Raw genomic sequence first — 18,624 nt, 5'->3', positions numbered from 1 at the left:
CCCCATAAAGCCGGCTCCCGGCCTCCCCACCAGAGACGCCGCCGCTCGCCCTCCTCCATCAGGGCAGCGGCCCAAGAGGACTTCTCTCCGCTGCTGGAGCAGCGTTTTTTGGAGGGGTGGGGTTTGGTTAGTAATGCTGGGCTTATACTGTTTGGATATGTTATTGCTGTTATGTAATATTGGTTGTTCTGAGACATGTATAGATTTTTATCTTGTATTGAATTGTATTGCTGTCCTGTAGTGAAGTGCATTGTTATTTGTTATTATGCTGTGCTTGAAATATGTAATGCTATGCCATTGTTGTATTTTTATCTTTGTATTGTAGTATTTGCTTTTTATGCTGCTTGTAAATTGCATTGTACTGTATAGTATTTTATTTGTTGTAAACCGCCGTGATCATGGGAACGGCGGTATATAAATAAAATTTCATTTCATTTCATTTCATTGCCATTCAAGCTGGGGCTGGCGACCTCCAAGTGATCTCCTCCTCCCCAAGCGGTTGGCCTTGGCAGGGTTGCGCCAGGACTTGGCTTTTTTTGTGGGTGGGGAAGGAACCCTTGAAGAGACCCCGGAGCCCAAGGCCAGGGTGGATGTACGCCCTCACCGCAAAGGAGGACATGGAATCACCAAATGGAGGACCTACCAGCAAAAAATGGGGGACATCACACACATACACACCCAAAAGCTAAAAACACAGCATATAAATTCATTCTTCCTAGTCATACTCAGAATGGAGGATGTTTTGAAATTCCTCATGGGCAGAAGGTTGAAATATAGGATGGGTCCTGAGGAGGAAAATGGTGGCTTTTCTAAAAACCAGGGGTAAGATGGGTTACACCTTCTGTCAGCCCTCTGCCATTAGTCCCTCCCCTCCAGTGCGAAGCAATTCAGGTCCATCGTTCCCACTTGCTAAACATACTTTCTAATCGATTCTTTTCAGAAGAACCACTTTTTGATCTGTCTTCAAAAAAAGTGTTTCTTTTGCATTTGCCTTGCCTCATTGCGGCTCAGACTGAATGCAGTTGGGTCTGATAGTGTGAATGAGGCACATATAAGCTGATCAGCAAAATGGTTTAAATCATAGTGGGAATGGGCCCCTAATGTGATGGTTCAACTCCCAAAAGGTCAACTATATTATTTTACATTAACAAGGCATCCAGAATAGTCAGCCACTTTCTCAAGGTCACTATGAATGTAACTATAATCCAAGATCCACACTGCTTTTTTAGAAGGAACTCACAAAAATGCACATAAATGAAAAGGACATTTGGATTAGTGGATAAATTTCACATTAAGACTGAAATCTTATTTCTTCTCGTCTGGAAGAGATTATTTATTTATTACACTTTAAAGCCTGCCCAATTATCAGAATTGTCCAGGTGGTATACAGGTAACTGAAAAACATAAAATGCAAAATAATAACACAAAAACACAACACAACTCAATAAGGCTTACTTTTGAGCAGATACATATACAACTACACTGTTAAATAGATTCTTCTCACATTTGAAGAACAAACTATCGACAGAAAATGATATATACACGTACTGTGATTATTTCTTCTACTTTATTAAGAGTCAGTTCAGCATCATCCTCTGTTATTGCTTCTTCTTCTAGCTCTTCTGTTGGATAAGTGGGCCTGAAACAATAAATGGACTCCTCTGATAATGTAAGGTAATAATTCACTTTTCTTCTACATTAAATATACAACTGGTCTCAGAAATCTACTTGGAAAGAACTGATAAAACACTGGGCCTACAGTTCTAACATAACACATACTGATAGTAAGAAATATAACTGTATAAAAAGATAAAACAAACTTTATTAGTAAGTGGCAACATCTTCAGAGTTATTTAATGTGTTTCTTGCTGATATTTCTGTAATACAACTGGTATACAGTACTCAGTAAGAATTGTACTTCCATACTGGTTCGTTTAGGCATAAATTTAACATGGACATATCTACATTTCTGTCCCTCTGGATTCAACAGATTTCTAAGTCAGGTAAAGGCAACTGAGAGTGATGTCTTATGGCCATAAAGACGTCTGTTTTACATTCTAATTATGAAAAAAGAGGCTTTCCTGAGACTTAATAGCCCAAGGCCCCTCCAAATACAGTTAGACTGCCCACCATACCCTCAAGGAGGAGGAAGGGGAGGGGAACATTTCTAGCAAATTTTTCTTTTAAAAAGATTTTTCTTAATAAAATTTAGTGTGCTGGGCTCCCCTCGTGGCCCTCAAAATGAATTTAAAAGGGATGTAATTTACCCTGATCCAAGTAGCTATGTTTAGCAATATATTTAACTTTATTTACCAAAATAAGTCAAATCTGTGACAATTTCCATTTATTTACCTACTTTGTAATTTTATTAATAGGTGTGAACAGTTTTGGCATCTCTCTTAACTGTTTTGTAAATTATTTTATTAGACTGTCATTTAAGTGTTATACACTATATATCACTTTCATTTGAAATTCTGAAAAAAGGAAAATAATAATAATAGGCATGTGATACAAATACATATATAAATTATACATGTCATCACTGTTATATTTCAGAGGAGAGCATGCAGGCAAAGACAAGATTCCAGGATCAGGAATCAGCTTGACAGTTTTGCCACTTGCCCAAGGACCTCACTGTGCCAGAAGAAAAGAAGCAGCAACCCATGATGAATGGAGGAAGGGGATTTCAGTGACCTACTTCACCCATGTACTGCTGGCAGAGGAAAAGGCAGCTAAATAGCACATACAGCTGACTATATTCAAACCTAGCTGTCTCTTCAATTCCTGACTAAGTGGTCTGGGAGGAGTGACTTTGGAAGTAAACTGTGGATAAAGGGACAGGCAATTTCTCAAGTCACCCCACCCATAGTGCTTGGGTTCCATGGACCTGTTACTGACACATTTTGAAGACAAGCAGCGCTGGTTCTAACTGGCCTCTGTAGGAAGGCACACACAGAGCTAGCCAGCACAGTAACACTAGTGGGATATTCCACTCCTCTGGAATTGCTAAAGATCTTCGGCATAGTGATTTACTAACATCAAAAACTATTTACTAGGACCATCCATGTGCATGCACCTCTACTGAATAATATGAGGTGTAGCAATCCAGATTGTCAGCCTGCAGATACAGAGAGTCCACCGTAGAATATTCTTAATCACTTTTGTACAACAGTGTCTACGATAATTTTGCAGTGCAGCAGCTCAAGCATGGGGCCTGAACAAAGGAATTCAAATCCTTACTCAGTACCTTCAGAAGATGGTCAAGCAAATTGCTCTTCCTCGACATTCTTTCTAATAGCTGAGGCAAGGAAATGTGATAAACGTATACACTCGTCCCTCCACATTCACCAAGTTTAGGGGCACAGGACCCCTGTAAAAGTGGGAAAACTACAAATAACAAAACACTATGTTTTTACCTGACAGAATAGCTCTCTAGGAATCTCTAGGTCCTGCAGTGCAAATCTGTGGTCAACATTTGCCAGACACTGGCCACAGAATTGTGTTGGAGGAGCTACAAATGCCTAGTGGAGTGTTCTCTCTATGAATCTCTAGGCCCTTCAGTGCGACTTTTGGTTAAAGTTGACCATAGAATTGTGCTGAAGGACCTATATATTCCTAGAGATAACATATTAATCAAAACTGCAAAAGTCAAAGCCGCAAATGTGGAGAGATGAGTGTAATTTCTAGTCTGAGCCCCTTGGGAGAAAGGTTGTCTTAGGGTCCATCGACGCTGTAGAAATAAAGCAGTCTGACATAATTTAAAGTGCTGAATCTCCCATCCAATGGATTCCTGGGATTTGTAGTTTTACAAAGCCTTTAACCTTCTCTGCCAAAAGATGCTGGTGCCTCACAGAACTAAAAATCCCAGGGTTCTGTAAGTTAGAACCATGGTAGTTAAATTTATGCCAAACTGCATTATTTCTACAGTGTAGGTGCACCTTCAGTCTGATAGAGGTAGAAAGGGTCCTATGCCAATTTCCTGGTATTAAAATATTGTGGTACACATGCTAGAAAAATACATGTACAACATATATATGATCATGAAAACGATACTTAATAACTGACATAAATGATTAATATATGATTTGGAACTCATGCAAAACAAAACTAAATTTGTACAGGCCTGCTCTATGTCTGACAAGAGAGTTACAGGATTGTATTGGGGTATGATCTACACTATCATTCTGGTTTCCCTATTTTGTAAAATTAGCCCCTTAATTTCCTAAAACACAAAGAAGAGTATTTGAAACAATTTTGTTAAGATATCATACCTTTTCCAGGCAAAGGATGTAAATTGCAAAGCTTCTTCTGCTAAACAATCAAGAACATAGCATGCTTGCTCTCCATAGCCTGCCTTTAACTTCGAAGGAGGAAAATCTACAGATCTTCCCTAAAAGAGAATTATATATCATGAGTAGGGAACTAACATAATTTAACCTTTTAACCACATCTTCTTCTTTTACTGAGGTGTAGTGCACATGTGGGTTCACATCAAGAATGTATATACTGTCATATAAGTGGTCCCCAAAGTTAAAACAACACAAGTATCATTTACATATCAACTCATGTCAATTCAAATAGGTTCAGGTTCAAAAACTAAGCTGCAAACACGAAGTGATGACAAATCAAGAGATGGCAAAGGCACATGTAAATAGACCTGTGACCCACACATTCAGGATTCATATCAATTTACATTTTAGTTTGCTATTTGAATGTACTGCCCAAACATGAACTTGACAGCCAAAACATATCATGGTTTCACTTCAGCCTTTTAGAGAGATTTCCTGGCAATAGTGCATAAGTATACTATTTAAGCCTCTGCTCACTCAATTTCACTTTTATTTCCTTGAATTATTGAAAGAGCAATCTATTTTAGAAGGTTCTCTTTGAAAAGTAGACACACTTTCTGCAGTACCTGTCACCATACAGGCTCAATTCATAAAACACACAAAGCTGTGTTTTAAGAAATCAATCTGAGAAGGCTGGCTAACAAACTACAATTCACAGCTACAGTCTGAAACGCATATTAGAACTACAATTTCTATTACAACTACAAGCACTATTACAGCGCACAATAACTTGGCCTAAAGACAACTAAATGACTCTTGTACAAAGCAACTGTTGTTAAATTTGCCCATGGAGAGTGGATACAACAGTTCAGTTTTTGTTTGTCTGTGTGATTGGGGGTGCATATCTGACAGGACTCTGTCATTTTTTTTTTATCCTACAGCAACGTAACACAGTTTTACTTGCCAAAATTCTCTCTTCTATACAACTATGCAATTGTATAGGAGTTAATACTCTCTTTTACCCTGCTATAGAAGAAGACTGAACATTTACTTTGCAAGAAAACATCAACAATAGACTTAAAGCATATCAGGATACACACGTGCATGAACACAAATGTTTCCAAGCAAGAAATCAACACTTTCATACTGCCTGTAATATCAACTGTACCAGGATCTCAACTGTGCTCTCAGTTCCATTTGATCTTTAAAATGGCTTCATTCCCTCCTTCTTTTCCCCTTTCATTCATTATATTCTCTAGGTCTTCAGTCATTGAAAACTCAATTGGTTCTAATCGTTCTGCAGTGAGTGAAAACGTGAAAAATGAAGTGATAGATGCAAAGCACATAAGTCAACTGTACCAGCTGATAGCACAATTATGTCTTCTAGATGTGAGCAAACATTAATTCATTAAATTCATGAAGGGAAATGTGCCTACTAATCATGCCGGCTATATGTTGCCTCCAGTATCAAAGGCCATATGCCTCTCAATATGAATAGCTGGAGAATATGAATGGGGGAGTGCTATTGTGTTCACATCTTGCTGATGGGCTTCCAATAGAGCAGGGATGAGCAAAGTGCATCCCATGGGCGATATGCAGCTCCTAAGGCAGCTCCCCCATCCTTTGCCAATGGATAAAATCTCTCTTTCATGATAGTTTAATGGGGGAAATGCTCATGCCCCGTATCCTGGGAGCCTCCCCCATCTTAAAAGTATTTTTAAAACTCTCTCAGCTTTGTGCAGCATACAGAATGTCTTGGGGGTGGAAATTTGGTCCTGGTAAACTGAGAGAAGGGAGTTCAGAATGGATGGGAGTTTCTCAAAAGGGAGATACTGAAGGCATAATTTAAAACAGTTCCAGTGAGGAAGAAAAATGGGAGGTGCCTCAAGAAACCAGGATGGATGACTAGGGAACTTTCAATTGAGCTAACTTTTAAGTGGAACATGTATAAGAAATGGAAAAATGGGGAAAACACCAAAGGGGAATTTAAACAAATAGCTAGCATGTGTAGGGGTGAAGTCAGAAAAGCTAAAGCGCAGAATGAACTCAGGCTTGCTAGAGAGGTTAAGAACAATAAAAAGGGCTTTTTTGGATATATCCGCAGCAAAAGGAAGAAGAAGGAAATGGTAGGGCCACTGTGTGGAGAAGATGGCAAAATGCTAACAGATGGCAGAGAAAAGGCATTACTCAACACCTTCTATGCCTCTGTGTTCTCAGAAACGGCAAAGGGCGCTCAACTTGAGGAAAATGGAGCAGAGAACAGAATAGTGGAAATTAAGCAGAGAATAAGTAAAGTGATAGTACAGGAATACCTTGTTAATCTAAATGAATATAAGTCTCCAGGACCAGATGAACTACATCCAAAAGTATTAAAAGAACTGGCAAAGGTAATATCGGAGCCACTGGCAATAATCTTTGAGAACTCCTGGAGAACAGGAGAAGTCCCAGCAGACTGGAGGAAGGCGAACGTTGTCCCCATCTTCAAAAAGGGGGAAAAAGAGGATCCCAACAATTATCATCCAGTTAGTCTGACATCACTACCCGGAAAGATTCTAGAGCAGATCATTAAATAGAGAGTCTGTGAACATCTAGATGGCAATACCATAATCACAAAAACTCAACATGGGTTTCAGGGAAAGAAGTCATGCCAGACAAATCTGATTTCTTTCTTTGATAAAATTACCAGCTTTGTAGATGAAGGGAATGCTGTGGATATAGTATATCTTGATTTCTGTAATGCCTTTTACAAAGTTTCCCATGACATTCTTGCAAACAAACTTGTAAAATGTGGGCTAGACAAGGCAACTGTTAAGTGGATTTGTAACTGGTTGACCGGACGAGCCCAAAGAGTGCTCAACAATGGCTCCTTTTCATCCTGGAGAGAAGTGACCAGTGGGGTCCCACAGGGTTCTGTCCTGGGCCCAGTGCTAGTCTTTATCAATGACTTGGATGACAGAATTGGGGACATACTTATCAAATTTGCAGATGACACCAAACTAGGAGGAGTAGCAAATACCCCAGAGGACAGGATCAAAATTCAAAATGACCTGAATAGACTAAAAAGCTGGGCCAAAGCCAACAAAATGAAATTGAACACAGAGAAATCTAAGATACTGCACTTAGGGCAGAAAAATGAAATGCACAGATAGAAGATAGGGGACATCTGGCTGAATGAAACTACATGTGAAAGGGATCTTGGAGTCCAAGTAGACAATAAGTTGAACATGAGTCAACAGTGCAATGCGGCAACTAAAAAGGCCAATGCAATTTTAGGCTGCATCAATAAAAGTATAGTGTCTAGATCAAGAGAAGTAATTGTGCCATTGTATTCTGCTCTGGTCAGGCCCCACCTGGAATATTGTGTCCAGTTCTGGGCATCACAATTTAAACAGGATGTTGAGAAACTGGAGCGTCCAAAGGAGGGCAACTAAAATGGTGAAGGGTCTGGAAACCATGCCCTATGAGGAACGTCTTACAGAGCTGGGGGATGTTTAGCCTGTAAAAGAGAAGGTTAAGAGGTGATATGATAGCCCTGTTTAAATATTTGAAGGGATGTCATATTGAGGAGGGAGCAAGCTTGTTTTCTGCTACTCCAGAGAACAGGACCTGGAACAATGGATGCAAGCTACAGGAAAAGAGATTCCACCTCAACATTAGGAAGAACTTCCTGACAGTAAGGGCTGTTCAACAGTGTAACACACTCCTTCCTCCAAGTGCAGTGGAGTCTCCTTCCTTAGAGGTCTTTAAAGAGAGGCTTGATGGCCATCTGTTGAGGATACTTTGACTGAGAGTTCCTGCATGGCAGGGGGTTGGACTGGATGGCCCTTGTGGTCTCTTCCAAGTCTACAATTCTAAGATTATTCCTACCCTTGCTACAGACATCTGTCTGACCACTGTGGGTAGGGTTGCCATAACCCGGCTGCAACCGGGTTTTTCCCGGTTTTGGCGGCACCTGCCCGGTCACGGCACGGGTGCAGCCAAAAAACTGGAAAAGCCCGGTTGCAGCGGGGTTGCTAGGCAACCCTTGGGGCCTCACTGCCCTCCTCCTCCTCCACTGCGCATGGCCGCGCGGAGGAAGAGGAGGGCTGCGAGGACTGGGGCGGAGGAGGCTGCAGGGAGGCGATGCCTCTTGGGCGCAGCCGCGCCAACCTCCCCGCCTCCCTGCAGCCTGCTCACCTCCTTCCTGGTCCCCGTGGGGGCCAGGAACGAGGCGAGGCCCTGGCCCTGGCCTCCGATCGCGGCGAGGCCCGGGGCCCAGGCGGGGAGGGAAAGCCTCCTTAAGTGGAGGCTTTCCCTCGCCGCTTGGCCTGCACTCCCCGCCGCGATCGCGAGGAAAAATGTAGGACAAAATTTTCAAATGTAGGACATATGTTTGTGTGCCCTACATTTGAAAATTTTGTCCTACATTTTTCCCACTTTGGAGGTCCAGCAGTATGGCAACCCGAACTGTGGGAAAAGAATCTGTGACTAGAAAATGTTTGTTCCAGTATGGGTATTTTTATAACTCTTTGGGTAAAAAGGTATAGAATTCCAGCCTCAGCAGCTCTGAGTATCATATCTTAAAAAGAGCATGGCCAACTGGCAACCCGTGGATTAACTCCAGTGCAACTATATTAGATAAACCTCAGCAGTGTCCTGTACCAGTTTTAATCAAGAGATGAAAGCAGCTTACCAACTCAGAGGGAAATATTTTCAGATTTTCCATCTTTAGTTACATTTCCCTTCTTAGTTCTGTCTACAACATGTATTCAGTGTATCTATATATTTGATTGTAATGTTACAACTGAACGTCTACTCCCTTCATGTGAAAACAGTGCAAACTTTATTATAGAGTCCAACCTTTCAAAAAAAGTGTTTGGTTGTGTGGCAAAATAAACTTGTTGCCCTAAATCTCTGCCTAAAAAAAAGTAGCCATGAAAATAAAACCATTAGCCACTTTTTCTCAACTCAGTTTAGTTCTGCTAAATGATAAAACAAAAAGAACCAGCATATATGCAGAATACAAAATAATTATGAATAGCTGAAACATGGTACTAAGTGAAACAATTCACTTACAAATGACCGCAGCTCGGAGAGTATGTTGGATATGATTGCATTTGGGTCATCATATTCTTGTGGTTGTTCAAAAGAATGCCCTGCTTTATTAATCAGCCAGGCAGCAAGAGTGCAGAACATGTAGAACTGTTCGCCAGGGTTAATGGGCAACGCAAAGTAGTGCCTGTTTTAAAAGGAAGGGGCAGAAATTAGCCACCTATATTGAAAAATCCTGTCTTCTCTCTACCAGAACTCTGTATTACTATAACCTTCTATGCCCTCAAAATTGCTTTCTTCAAGGATGACATTATAGGAGTGGTATTTCACTGACAGGCAATTTCTCTGATAGATGTGCTCTTCTTTTTGCAGCACTTTCAGAATTTTATGCCACAAATGGCTGTGCTTTCTATTGTGTACGTAAACCATACCAAAAATTAATTTGAAGCAAAGGATTTAAATGCAATTCTCAAGAATCTGCTGCCTGAACAGTTGTGGCCGCTAGTCCAAATTATCTAACAGTTAATGAAACTTTTACTGTCTGATCTTTTACAAAAGTGTATTGCTTTATGTATTCAATTAAGATACCAATTTTTTTCACAATTTACATAATTATGGCATGTAATAATAGGGAAGGGGAGTATAACATAAGAGATAACTGCATGCATCATGATCGCCAAGATCATCAGGTAAAATGAGTTCATACATGTAAGCAAAAGCATCCTCTTACCAGTAATGCCTTATGTGCCATATTCAAAACAGAAACCTGTCAAGCATTCTAAGACTGTTCTTATTTTTGCTGGATTTTGGGAACAAAAGTTATGCTGATGCCTATTGGTGAGGATTTAAGTTGCTGTTTTGAATGGGTTCAAAACATTGTATTAAACTCTACTAACTCTAGCCTTTCAAGACAGGACAACCCATAAACTCAAATAAGCAGCAATGCAGACTATTAATATCCCTAAACAAATAAATAAATTAATTAATTAAAAAGTAAAAAATGAAGGAGCAGATGTATCACACAGAAATAATAAAAGCAAGGTACGAACAATACCTTCAAATATATGTTTTACACACATACACCTGTAGCGCACTTATTACCACTATACACCGGGTTTATTTTTGCATTACAACAGCCCAACGAGGTATGGATGGTATAAATTTCTAGCTGTTAGATAGTTAGAATGCCGTGAAAAGAAGCTTGTTGAATACTGGCTCACAGCATGCACAATCTGAGTTTTATTTCTGACAAAAGCATTTGTAAAATAGAAGTTCCATAATAAATGGAATCAGCGTTCCTAACATCAGGTTCTTAACTCTGTTGCTCCATTTCTGACAAGATAAGAAACAATAACTTTTACCAGACAGATAATTAATCCTCCAGTGTTCCATTTGTAATGTTTTTGTTATTATTTTTACTGAAAGATTCCTAATTACATATTTTAGTGTTCCATTTCTTATGTTAAACAAAATTTGAAACACAATCTTATACACCCTCGTAACAGTTATGTCCCAGGTTCTATGAACCTCTACTTTCATGATGAGTTCAATTTTCGCAGATTTGATTAGTCATGGGTTTGCCAAAAATAATTAAATTGATTTTTTTTAGTTTTGTAGCCTACTGTAGAAAATCACAGATGATGCATGCAGACTACAAAATGTATAGAAAACTAAGAACAAGTTTAGTAAGCTTAGTAAATGCATGAAATAATACATAAAACCCCTACTTCCCTTCCACCCTTCGAGCCTCACCCAGCACTGGTCAACTCACTGCAGCAGCTTTCCTCCTACAAGGCCTGGCATCCCTCACAATAGCAGAATGGAAGATGCACTTCACTTGTGTTCCTTAGCGCATGGAGACAGGAATACAGACTGATTTAATTGGGGGGGGGGAGGGGGGCTAAACATATTGCAGTTTTCCTCTTTTGTGAAGGTCCTATGCCTCCAACCCCCATGAATGTGGAGCACCTAATGTACATATGTAGTGAGAGGTCCCACCATGTTTAGTGGCCCTGGTATCACAAAACAGACAAAATACTTGCGCCAACAAACCCAAGTCTTTTGGCTGAGCATGTCTGACAGGTCTGAAATCAAAACATAAGTCTATGGTGGCTTTTTTCTCCATCAACAAGAGCGAGAAATTTTGCCTTTTGTCACCTCAGCCAAAGGAGCATTAAAAAGGAAAGTACTATACATCCCCTCCTCACTTTCTTACCTCAATATTAGGCCTGAATAATTAAACAATAAAGTATAGTTGACCCTCTATTTTTGTCGGGGATCGGTTCCAGACCACCACCACCACCACCACCCCAAAAACAGAAAATCGCTTATATTCAAGCCCCATTGGCTTGAATGGCAGCACACCCCATTTTGTCCCCCTCTGTTTGCCACCTGCAAATGAGTGAGGGACATGGACTTCAAGTCCACGAACGATGGAGGGGCAATGGTACTGAGATTACTGTATATATCAGTGATGGCAAACCTTTTAGAGACTGAGTGCCCAAACTGCAACCCAAACCCCACTTATTTATGGCAAGGTGCCACGTACCTCTGGCTTTCTAGTAATGAACTCTAGCAAACACACTGGCACGCATGCCCACAGAGAGGGCTCCGAGTGCCCTCTCTGGCATGCGTGCCATAGGTTCACCACCACTGGTATATGCCCATGTATAAGTCTAGAAGTTTTAGTAAAAAAATACACCCCAAAAACCTGAGTCCACTTATCCATGGGTCAATGTAAGTAATGTACTTCAACTTTTATTTAAAATGGAACCATCCCCTGGTGAAAGTCAAGAATGTAATCTGTACTGGAAGCACTGACTTTAGGGGTTAGCTTTAGGGTAAGAACAAACAGTTATGCCTCCTAGAATTTTCTAAGTTCTCTGGCATCATTTTACATTGCTTCATCCTTTACAGCCTTTATTACATGCCGCTAAAATTTAACCTTGACTTATCCATGGGTCATATCAAAATCCATAATTATGGCCCCAAAATCTGGCCTTGACTTTTACATGAGGTCGATTTATAATTGAGTATATATGGTATACCTGAATCTGATTTTGCCAGTTTCAAATACTTGTCTTTGGTACATGTCCTTGAATCTGATTTTGCCCCTTGCAGTTATTTATGGTTATTATCAAGTTTTCCAGTTGTTATGTAATGAAAATGAAATGAAAAGAAAATACGGTACACTACAGACCTTGTTTTTAAAAATGTAAAACTTTGAAAAACATTTTAAAATATCACTATTAAAATCCTTTCCACTTGAGTGCAATAACAAGTGCTGAAATTTAATGCAGTAATTCTATATAAATGTAACTAAACTTTGAGCACATAGTCCAAATGTCATAAGCACCAAGGAGGACGGGGCACCACAAAATGTAGGACATTCAAGAAAAATGTAGGCCGTTACAAAATAAAAGTTGAAAACATTAATATAAATGTAAATGAACGCTTCTTAGTCATGCTCAAAATGGAGGCCATTTTGAAATTTCTCCAGGACAGAAGGCGGAAAGGTAGGGGGATGTGTGATGATACAATATCTGGGTTTATGTGAAGATATGAGAACTCTTCTGCAAGTTACTATATTTCAAGGAATAGAATGACAGTGTGATCCTGGTCTGGAGGAAGTCATTAGTAGTAGTAATAATAATTAAAAAATTTATTTACATACCGCTTTTCCAAAAAGATCAAAGAGTTTACATAATCTCTTCTCGGATCACCTAACAGCATCAACCCCCTCTACTCTCTCATCCATCCAGCCTTAGAGTGAGCACAAAAAGTTATGCCTGTTAACATTTTTAAAGTTCTTTCTCATTGTTTTCCTTTGCTTCATCCTTTACATTCGTTGTTACAAACTGCTAGGTTTACCCTCAATGTATCCACGAGTCATATCAAAATCCATAATTTGGCCCCAAAACCTGCCCTCAACTTATATGTGAGATTGACTTATAGTCAAGTATATATGGTATTTATCACGACAGTGATGGCTGAACCAAGCCAATGCTCCATTTTACATTTTCTTCAACTATTCATGAAAAAAAATCTATATTTTCCAGCCAGGTTTGCACAAAGGCCTTAAGATATGTGCCAATTCACTTAATATTTAATTCAATTTAATTATATTTAGACATTCATAAGCTATAACTGATATGAACAAAACTGGTGAGGAAAATGAAGAGGATTTTAACACAACAGCAAAAGCATATCACAAGCATGCATCAAGAAAACTGTAACAGACACAATGACTGATTTACCTTTGGGATGATGAAGAGTTGTTCAGAACAAAAAAATCCATCTTCTTAACATCAACCCTCAATCAAATGACATTTCATTTCTGATAACACAATCCTATGTTTCTGCTCAGTACACAAGTACACCCCTCAAGTGAGCTGCACATATAGGACTGTATCTTGAGACTGATACATATACACCACACATGTATTAGGTCATTTTTTAAAAAGCATGAAACAAGTGTGTGTGTGTTGTACATCCTACAAACAGCACTCACACAGAGTACATAGTTTCATCTCACTGGCAAAAGGACTAAGAGTAAACTCAAGGAGAGATGCATTAGCCATGCTTAAACTGAATTCTTATCGTTACTCTGACTGAAGTACAAGAAGGACTTTATGAACAGTTAATTAATTTAATGAACCCAACTTCAGTGTTCTTCTGTCTATAGAAGGAAAAAAGTACTACAACTGAGAAAATAAATCTTTAAAATATGAATTCTGTATTTCAAACGTTTAGATGCAATGGCTTCCAAGTCAAAACTTAAGTTAGGCAGCTTTACTTCCCAAGACTTCAGTTCTATCACTGCTGCACTTCACATACAATCCTCAGCAACAGTAACACTCTATGGCACACTATTTAGAAATAATCAATAAGCTATTAACCTTGGCAAATCCATCCTTTAGAACTTGACACAATATTTGTACTGTGTCAACAGTGTCTCATGCTATAGCCTGCTAAGACATGTAGCATAGCAAAGCAATGCACTCTATACTATATAGTACGTTACAGACAAACAAAGGACAGATCCAAAGTACCCAAGGATTCCATGATTTTCAGAGCACAGATAAGAGAAAAAAGTCACCCCTACTTCCCCAGAAAGGAGTGAAGACAGTATGTACTGAAGTTATTACACTAAAATCAGCTACAGTGGTACCTCGGGATACGAATTACCCAGCTTACGAATTTTTCGGGATACGAATAAATCCCATAGGGATTTATTGTTTCGGGTTACGAACGTTTTTTCGGGTTACGAAAAAACGCCGGCGCTGTTTTAAATGGAGCCGCGGCAGAGCCGCGGCTTTTTTTCCCATTAGCGCCTATGGCAATTCGGGTTACGAAGGTTTTCGGGTTACGAAATTAGCCGCGGAACGAATTAATTTCGTAACCCGAGGGAGCACTGTATTGATAAACAAGAACAATATTATAGTGTCTCACCTGGAAAGGCTCTTTCCTTAATGAATGCTCATCTGAGTGCCATATGATGCACAGAAGTTAGCAAATGGAGAGTATGTTTAAGTCACCAGCACTAGTCAATGGAGAGCATGAGTAACTAGTAACCAGCACTACTGACTATGTAGATATTGTGCAAACCCTTACATTTCTTTCTTTAAAAAAAAACCAGGACACCTAAGCCATGTTTATTATTATCACATGAAAGGATATTATTAATTTCCCATTTTACAGTGAGGCTGAAAGGTAAGAGTAAATGTGAGTCCCTTGCTCAACCTCAACCGATCACTGCACTGCACTAAATGGCAGGATGTTGCGAGCAGCTGCCCTTCAAGGAAAAGCACCTTTGCCATTAGCAATATGTATTTTAAAACATCACATTACATTCAACATATCAAAAAACAACAACCAACATTCAGCATATTAACCCAAATAATCAGCTCTTACCATACCTGTGCAAGGGTTTTTTTGTTTTTGTTTTGAGAAACAAGCTGAACAAGGTTTAAGCAAACAAACTTTCAAACCCTGAGTTCTTACCTTTCCAGGAACTGCTCTGTACAAATATTAAAAACGCAGAAATTGGGGAAATTACAAAACACGTAAAACAATGCCTACCACGTCCCGCCGGACTAACATCTAGTACATAGCCAGAGGCTGGAAGACAGTACAGCCCATCTTCCAAATAACATTGCTTATCAGAGACATGATATATTTCTTCTTGTAATTTTTAAAAATTCAAACAAACCTAAACAGCCGTGGAACTGTTTCTTACCCATTTACCAACACCAGGTAACAGGATCTTACAGAAGGATGGGACTATAAGCACCCATCCAGTCCAATCTCTGTTGTTGTTGTTGTTGTTGTTAACTGCCCTCCAGTTGACTGACTCATAGTGACCCAGAAGATGAGACATTTCCAACACTCCTGGTCCTCTCCCTCTCTTCTCAGGTCCTGGAGGCTCAATGTGTGGTCTCTTTCACTGAATCTATCCATCTCTTCCTTTCTTTCTAGTTCCACCTTTCCTATCATCTCTGGTCCAAAACACACTGTAGAAATAACCCAGTTTAAGACAGATTTAACCGCCCTGGTTCAATGCTAGGGAATTCTGGAAACTGTAGCTTTGTGAGACAACATTTACCTCTTCTCTGCCAGAGAGCTCTGGTGTCACAATAAACTACCAATTCCCTAGCACTGAGCCAGAGGAGCTAAAGCGGTCTCAGACTGGGTCATTTCTGCAGTGTGTTTTGGAGCACTGTCATTTTAATCCCCTGCCATACAGGAATACACAATTACAGCCAAGTCCTAAAAGATGCCAACCCAACCTCTGCTTCAATAACTTCAACAGTAACAGCATCTCAGAGTTGGAAGGGACCACAAGGGCCAACCTCCCTGCCATGCAGGAATACACATTATGTAGCTGTTGGTTTGCAGTTGTTGTTACGTGCCTTCAAGTCATTTCGTTTTATGGAGACTCTAAGGCGACCTTATCGTGGGGTTTTCTTGGCAAGATTTGTTCAGAGGTGGTTTGCCACTGCAACTGCAACACTCCTGAAAGATGCAAGTGACAACATTTCCCCAGACCACATATTTAGGCTGCATCCGTACTGCAGAAATGATCCAGTTTGGTACCACTTTAACTGGCACAGCTCAATGCTATGGAACTCTGGAAATTATTATATAGGGGGTTTGGGGGCTATGTGTCAATGTCCTAGAAGAGTTTATTCCTGACGTTTCTCCAGCATCCGTGGCTGGCATCTTCAGAGAATCATCTCTGAAGATGCCAGCCATAGATGCTGGTGAAATGTCAGGAATAAACTCTTCTAGGACATTGACACATAGCCCCCAAACCCCACAAAAAACGATGGATGCCGGCCATGAAAGCCTCTGACTTCACTCTGGAAGTAATTGTTTTGAGAAGCATTTACCCTTCTCTGTCAGAGAGCTCCAGTACCACAGCAAACTATAGTTCCTAGAATTACACAGAATTGAGCTCCAGAGGTTAAAGTGGTGTGAAACTGGATTATTTCTGCCGTGTGGATGCAACCTCAGTCTTCTTTCCATAAGTGTAGAAAACCCCATGAATAGGTTTGCCTTTGGGTCACCGTAAGTCAGAAACGACTTGAAGGCACACAACAACAACAACATATCCAGGAGTAGCCGTGTTGGCCACATCTCAAAGTACAACAACACCCAAATCCACAAAAGAGTGGCCAACCAAAAGGCACACTGCTGTCCAAGCTCCACTGGAGGCTCCTTCTTCTTCTTCATCGGGCAAACCTTTTAAATTAAAACCTTTTAGCGCCTAAATGAAGAAGTTGGTGGCGGAGCTTCGAAAGCTTGCGGCATACATTTGTGCACTTTGGTTGCTATGCAAACAACAACAACAAAGGTCCAAAACACACTGCAGAAGTAAAACAACCCAGTTTGAGACTGCTTCCCCTGGGAAGATCCTGGGAAATTGTAGTTCACTGTGGCACCTGACAGAGAAGGGCTGAAAGGCCTCACAAAACTACACTTCCCAGGATTCCCTAGGGCTGTTAAAGCGGTCTCAAACTGGATTATTATTTCTGCAGTGTGCGTTTTGGAACAAAGTTTACCTGCCTGGCTGCATCCATACTGCAGGAGTAACTCGGTTTGAGAGCGCTTTAAACGGCCAGGGGCTCCCTGCTGTGGAATTCTGGGAATGGTAGTTTGTTTGGGGCACCGAAGCGCTCTCAAACCGAGTTATTCCTGCAGTATGGATGTAACCCAAGTTTATATCCAGGAAACCCACGTCGTGCACGTGTGAACCCGCTCCAGAGACACGTGTCGAGTCACCTAGAGGGCGGCCTCATGTTGTGGCTCCGCAGCGCCGCCTCTTCCTCGTAGTTGAGCAACTTCAGCTTCTGCAGCAACTCGTCCATCATGACGAACATGTGGTAAGCAGCGCCGGGGCCCCGCTCCACCTCCGGGGCCTCGTTGAGGTCGCCTTCCTCCTCCCCCGCTGCAGCAGCCGCCGCCATTTCAGCCCAATTCTCGGCCTCCTCCGAGTCGCCAGCGCGGGAAAGGCGTCGCCGGGGAAACAAGCCCCGCCCCTTTGGAACGTCTCTCCGCCGAAGCCCAATCGTTTCCCTCGGGGGCGGAGTCTCGGTTGCGCAGGCGCAAAGCGCTGGTTCTCGTCGCTCGCGCCTCTTCCTGGGCTTCGTCAGCGTTGCCATGGAAACGGCTGCCTCCGTTGGTCGGCCGTTGGCGCTGAGCGAGTTTAAATGGAAGGAGCTTCACAAAACCTTTTTCCCCCTCAGTATAACTCCCTATAGCAAAACATACATGCTCCTTTTAACATTGGGTGGTGTGTGTATAATAATAATAATAATAATAATAATAATAATAATAATAATAATAATAATAATAATTTATTATTATTATTATTATTATTATTATTATATACACACAACAACCCAATGTTAAAAGGAACGTGTAGGTTTTGCAATAATAATAATAATACAATTTATCCTTATAAACACACAACTCAATGTTAAAAGGAACATGTATATTTTGCTATTGTTATTATTATACAATGGTGATAAATTTTATCTCTCTCCCACCTCTCCTTGAGGGTCAGGGGTACAATGTTAAAAATGCAAAACAATTCAAAACAACAACAAATAAATAAAACCAACTATTAAAATCCGATCAAAATTAAAAACCAACGATAAAAATCCAACACTATAAAAGCCATTGAAATACATATAATAGGTTTTTTTAAAAAATATAACAGTTAAAAAGTCATGTTTTAAAACTGTATGTTGTGAATTGAGCTCTCTTCTATAAGTCCTGCAGGCAGTGCAGCAATGAAACA

At 40.4% G+C, this 18,624-nt stretch overlaps 1 protein-coding gene across 3 annotated transcripts in view; it reads right to left on the bottom strand.

Annotated features, from left to right (window-relative positions):
* LOC121917249 (intraflagellar transport protein 57 homolog) overlaps positions 1 to 17,845 on the bottom strand; it is a 34,160-nt gene extending 16,315 nt beyond the window's left edge. For 2 of the 3 annotated variants that reach the window (XM_042443017.1, XM_042443018.1), the window contains exons 1-4: positions 17,604 to 17,842; positions 9,345 to 9,507; positions 4,272 to 4,390; positions 1,549 to 1,639 (exon numbers count right to left, since the gene is read on the bottom strand). In XM_042443017.1, coding sequence (XP_042298951.1) covers positions 1,549 to 1,639; positions 4,272 to 4,390; positions 9,345 to 9,507; positions 17,604 to 17,788 — 558 coding nt within the window. In that variant the 5' untranslated portion in view covers positions 17,789 to 17,842. Of the gene's footprint in view, positions 1 to 1,548; positions 1,640 to 4,271; positions 4,391 to 9,344; positions 9,508 to 17,603 lie in introns of all 3 variants that reach the window. The other variant, XM_042443019.1, reaches the window with a different exon arrangement.
* Between the last annotated feature and the right edge of the window lie 779 nt (positions 17,846 to 18,624).

The sequence above is a fragment of the Sceloporus undulatus genome, unplaced genomic scaffold (assembly GCF_019175285.1).
Source record: "Sceloporus undulatus isolate JIND9_A2432 ecotype Alabama unplaced genomic scaffold, SceUnd_v1.1 scaffold_13, whole genome shotgun sequence".
Classification (NCBI taxonomy): Eukaryota; Metazoa; Chordata; class Lepidosauria; order Squamata; family Phrynosomatidae; genus Sceloporus; species Sceloporus undulatus.
This window is presented reverse-complemented; position numbering and strand designations above follow the sequence as displayed.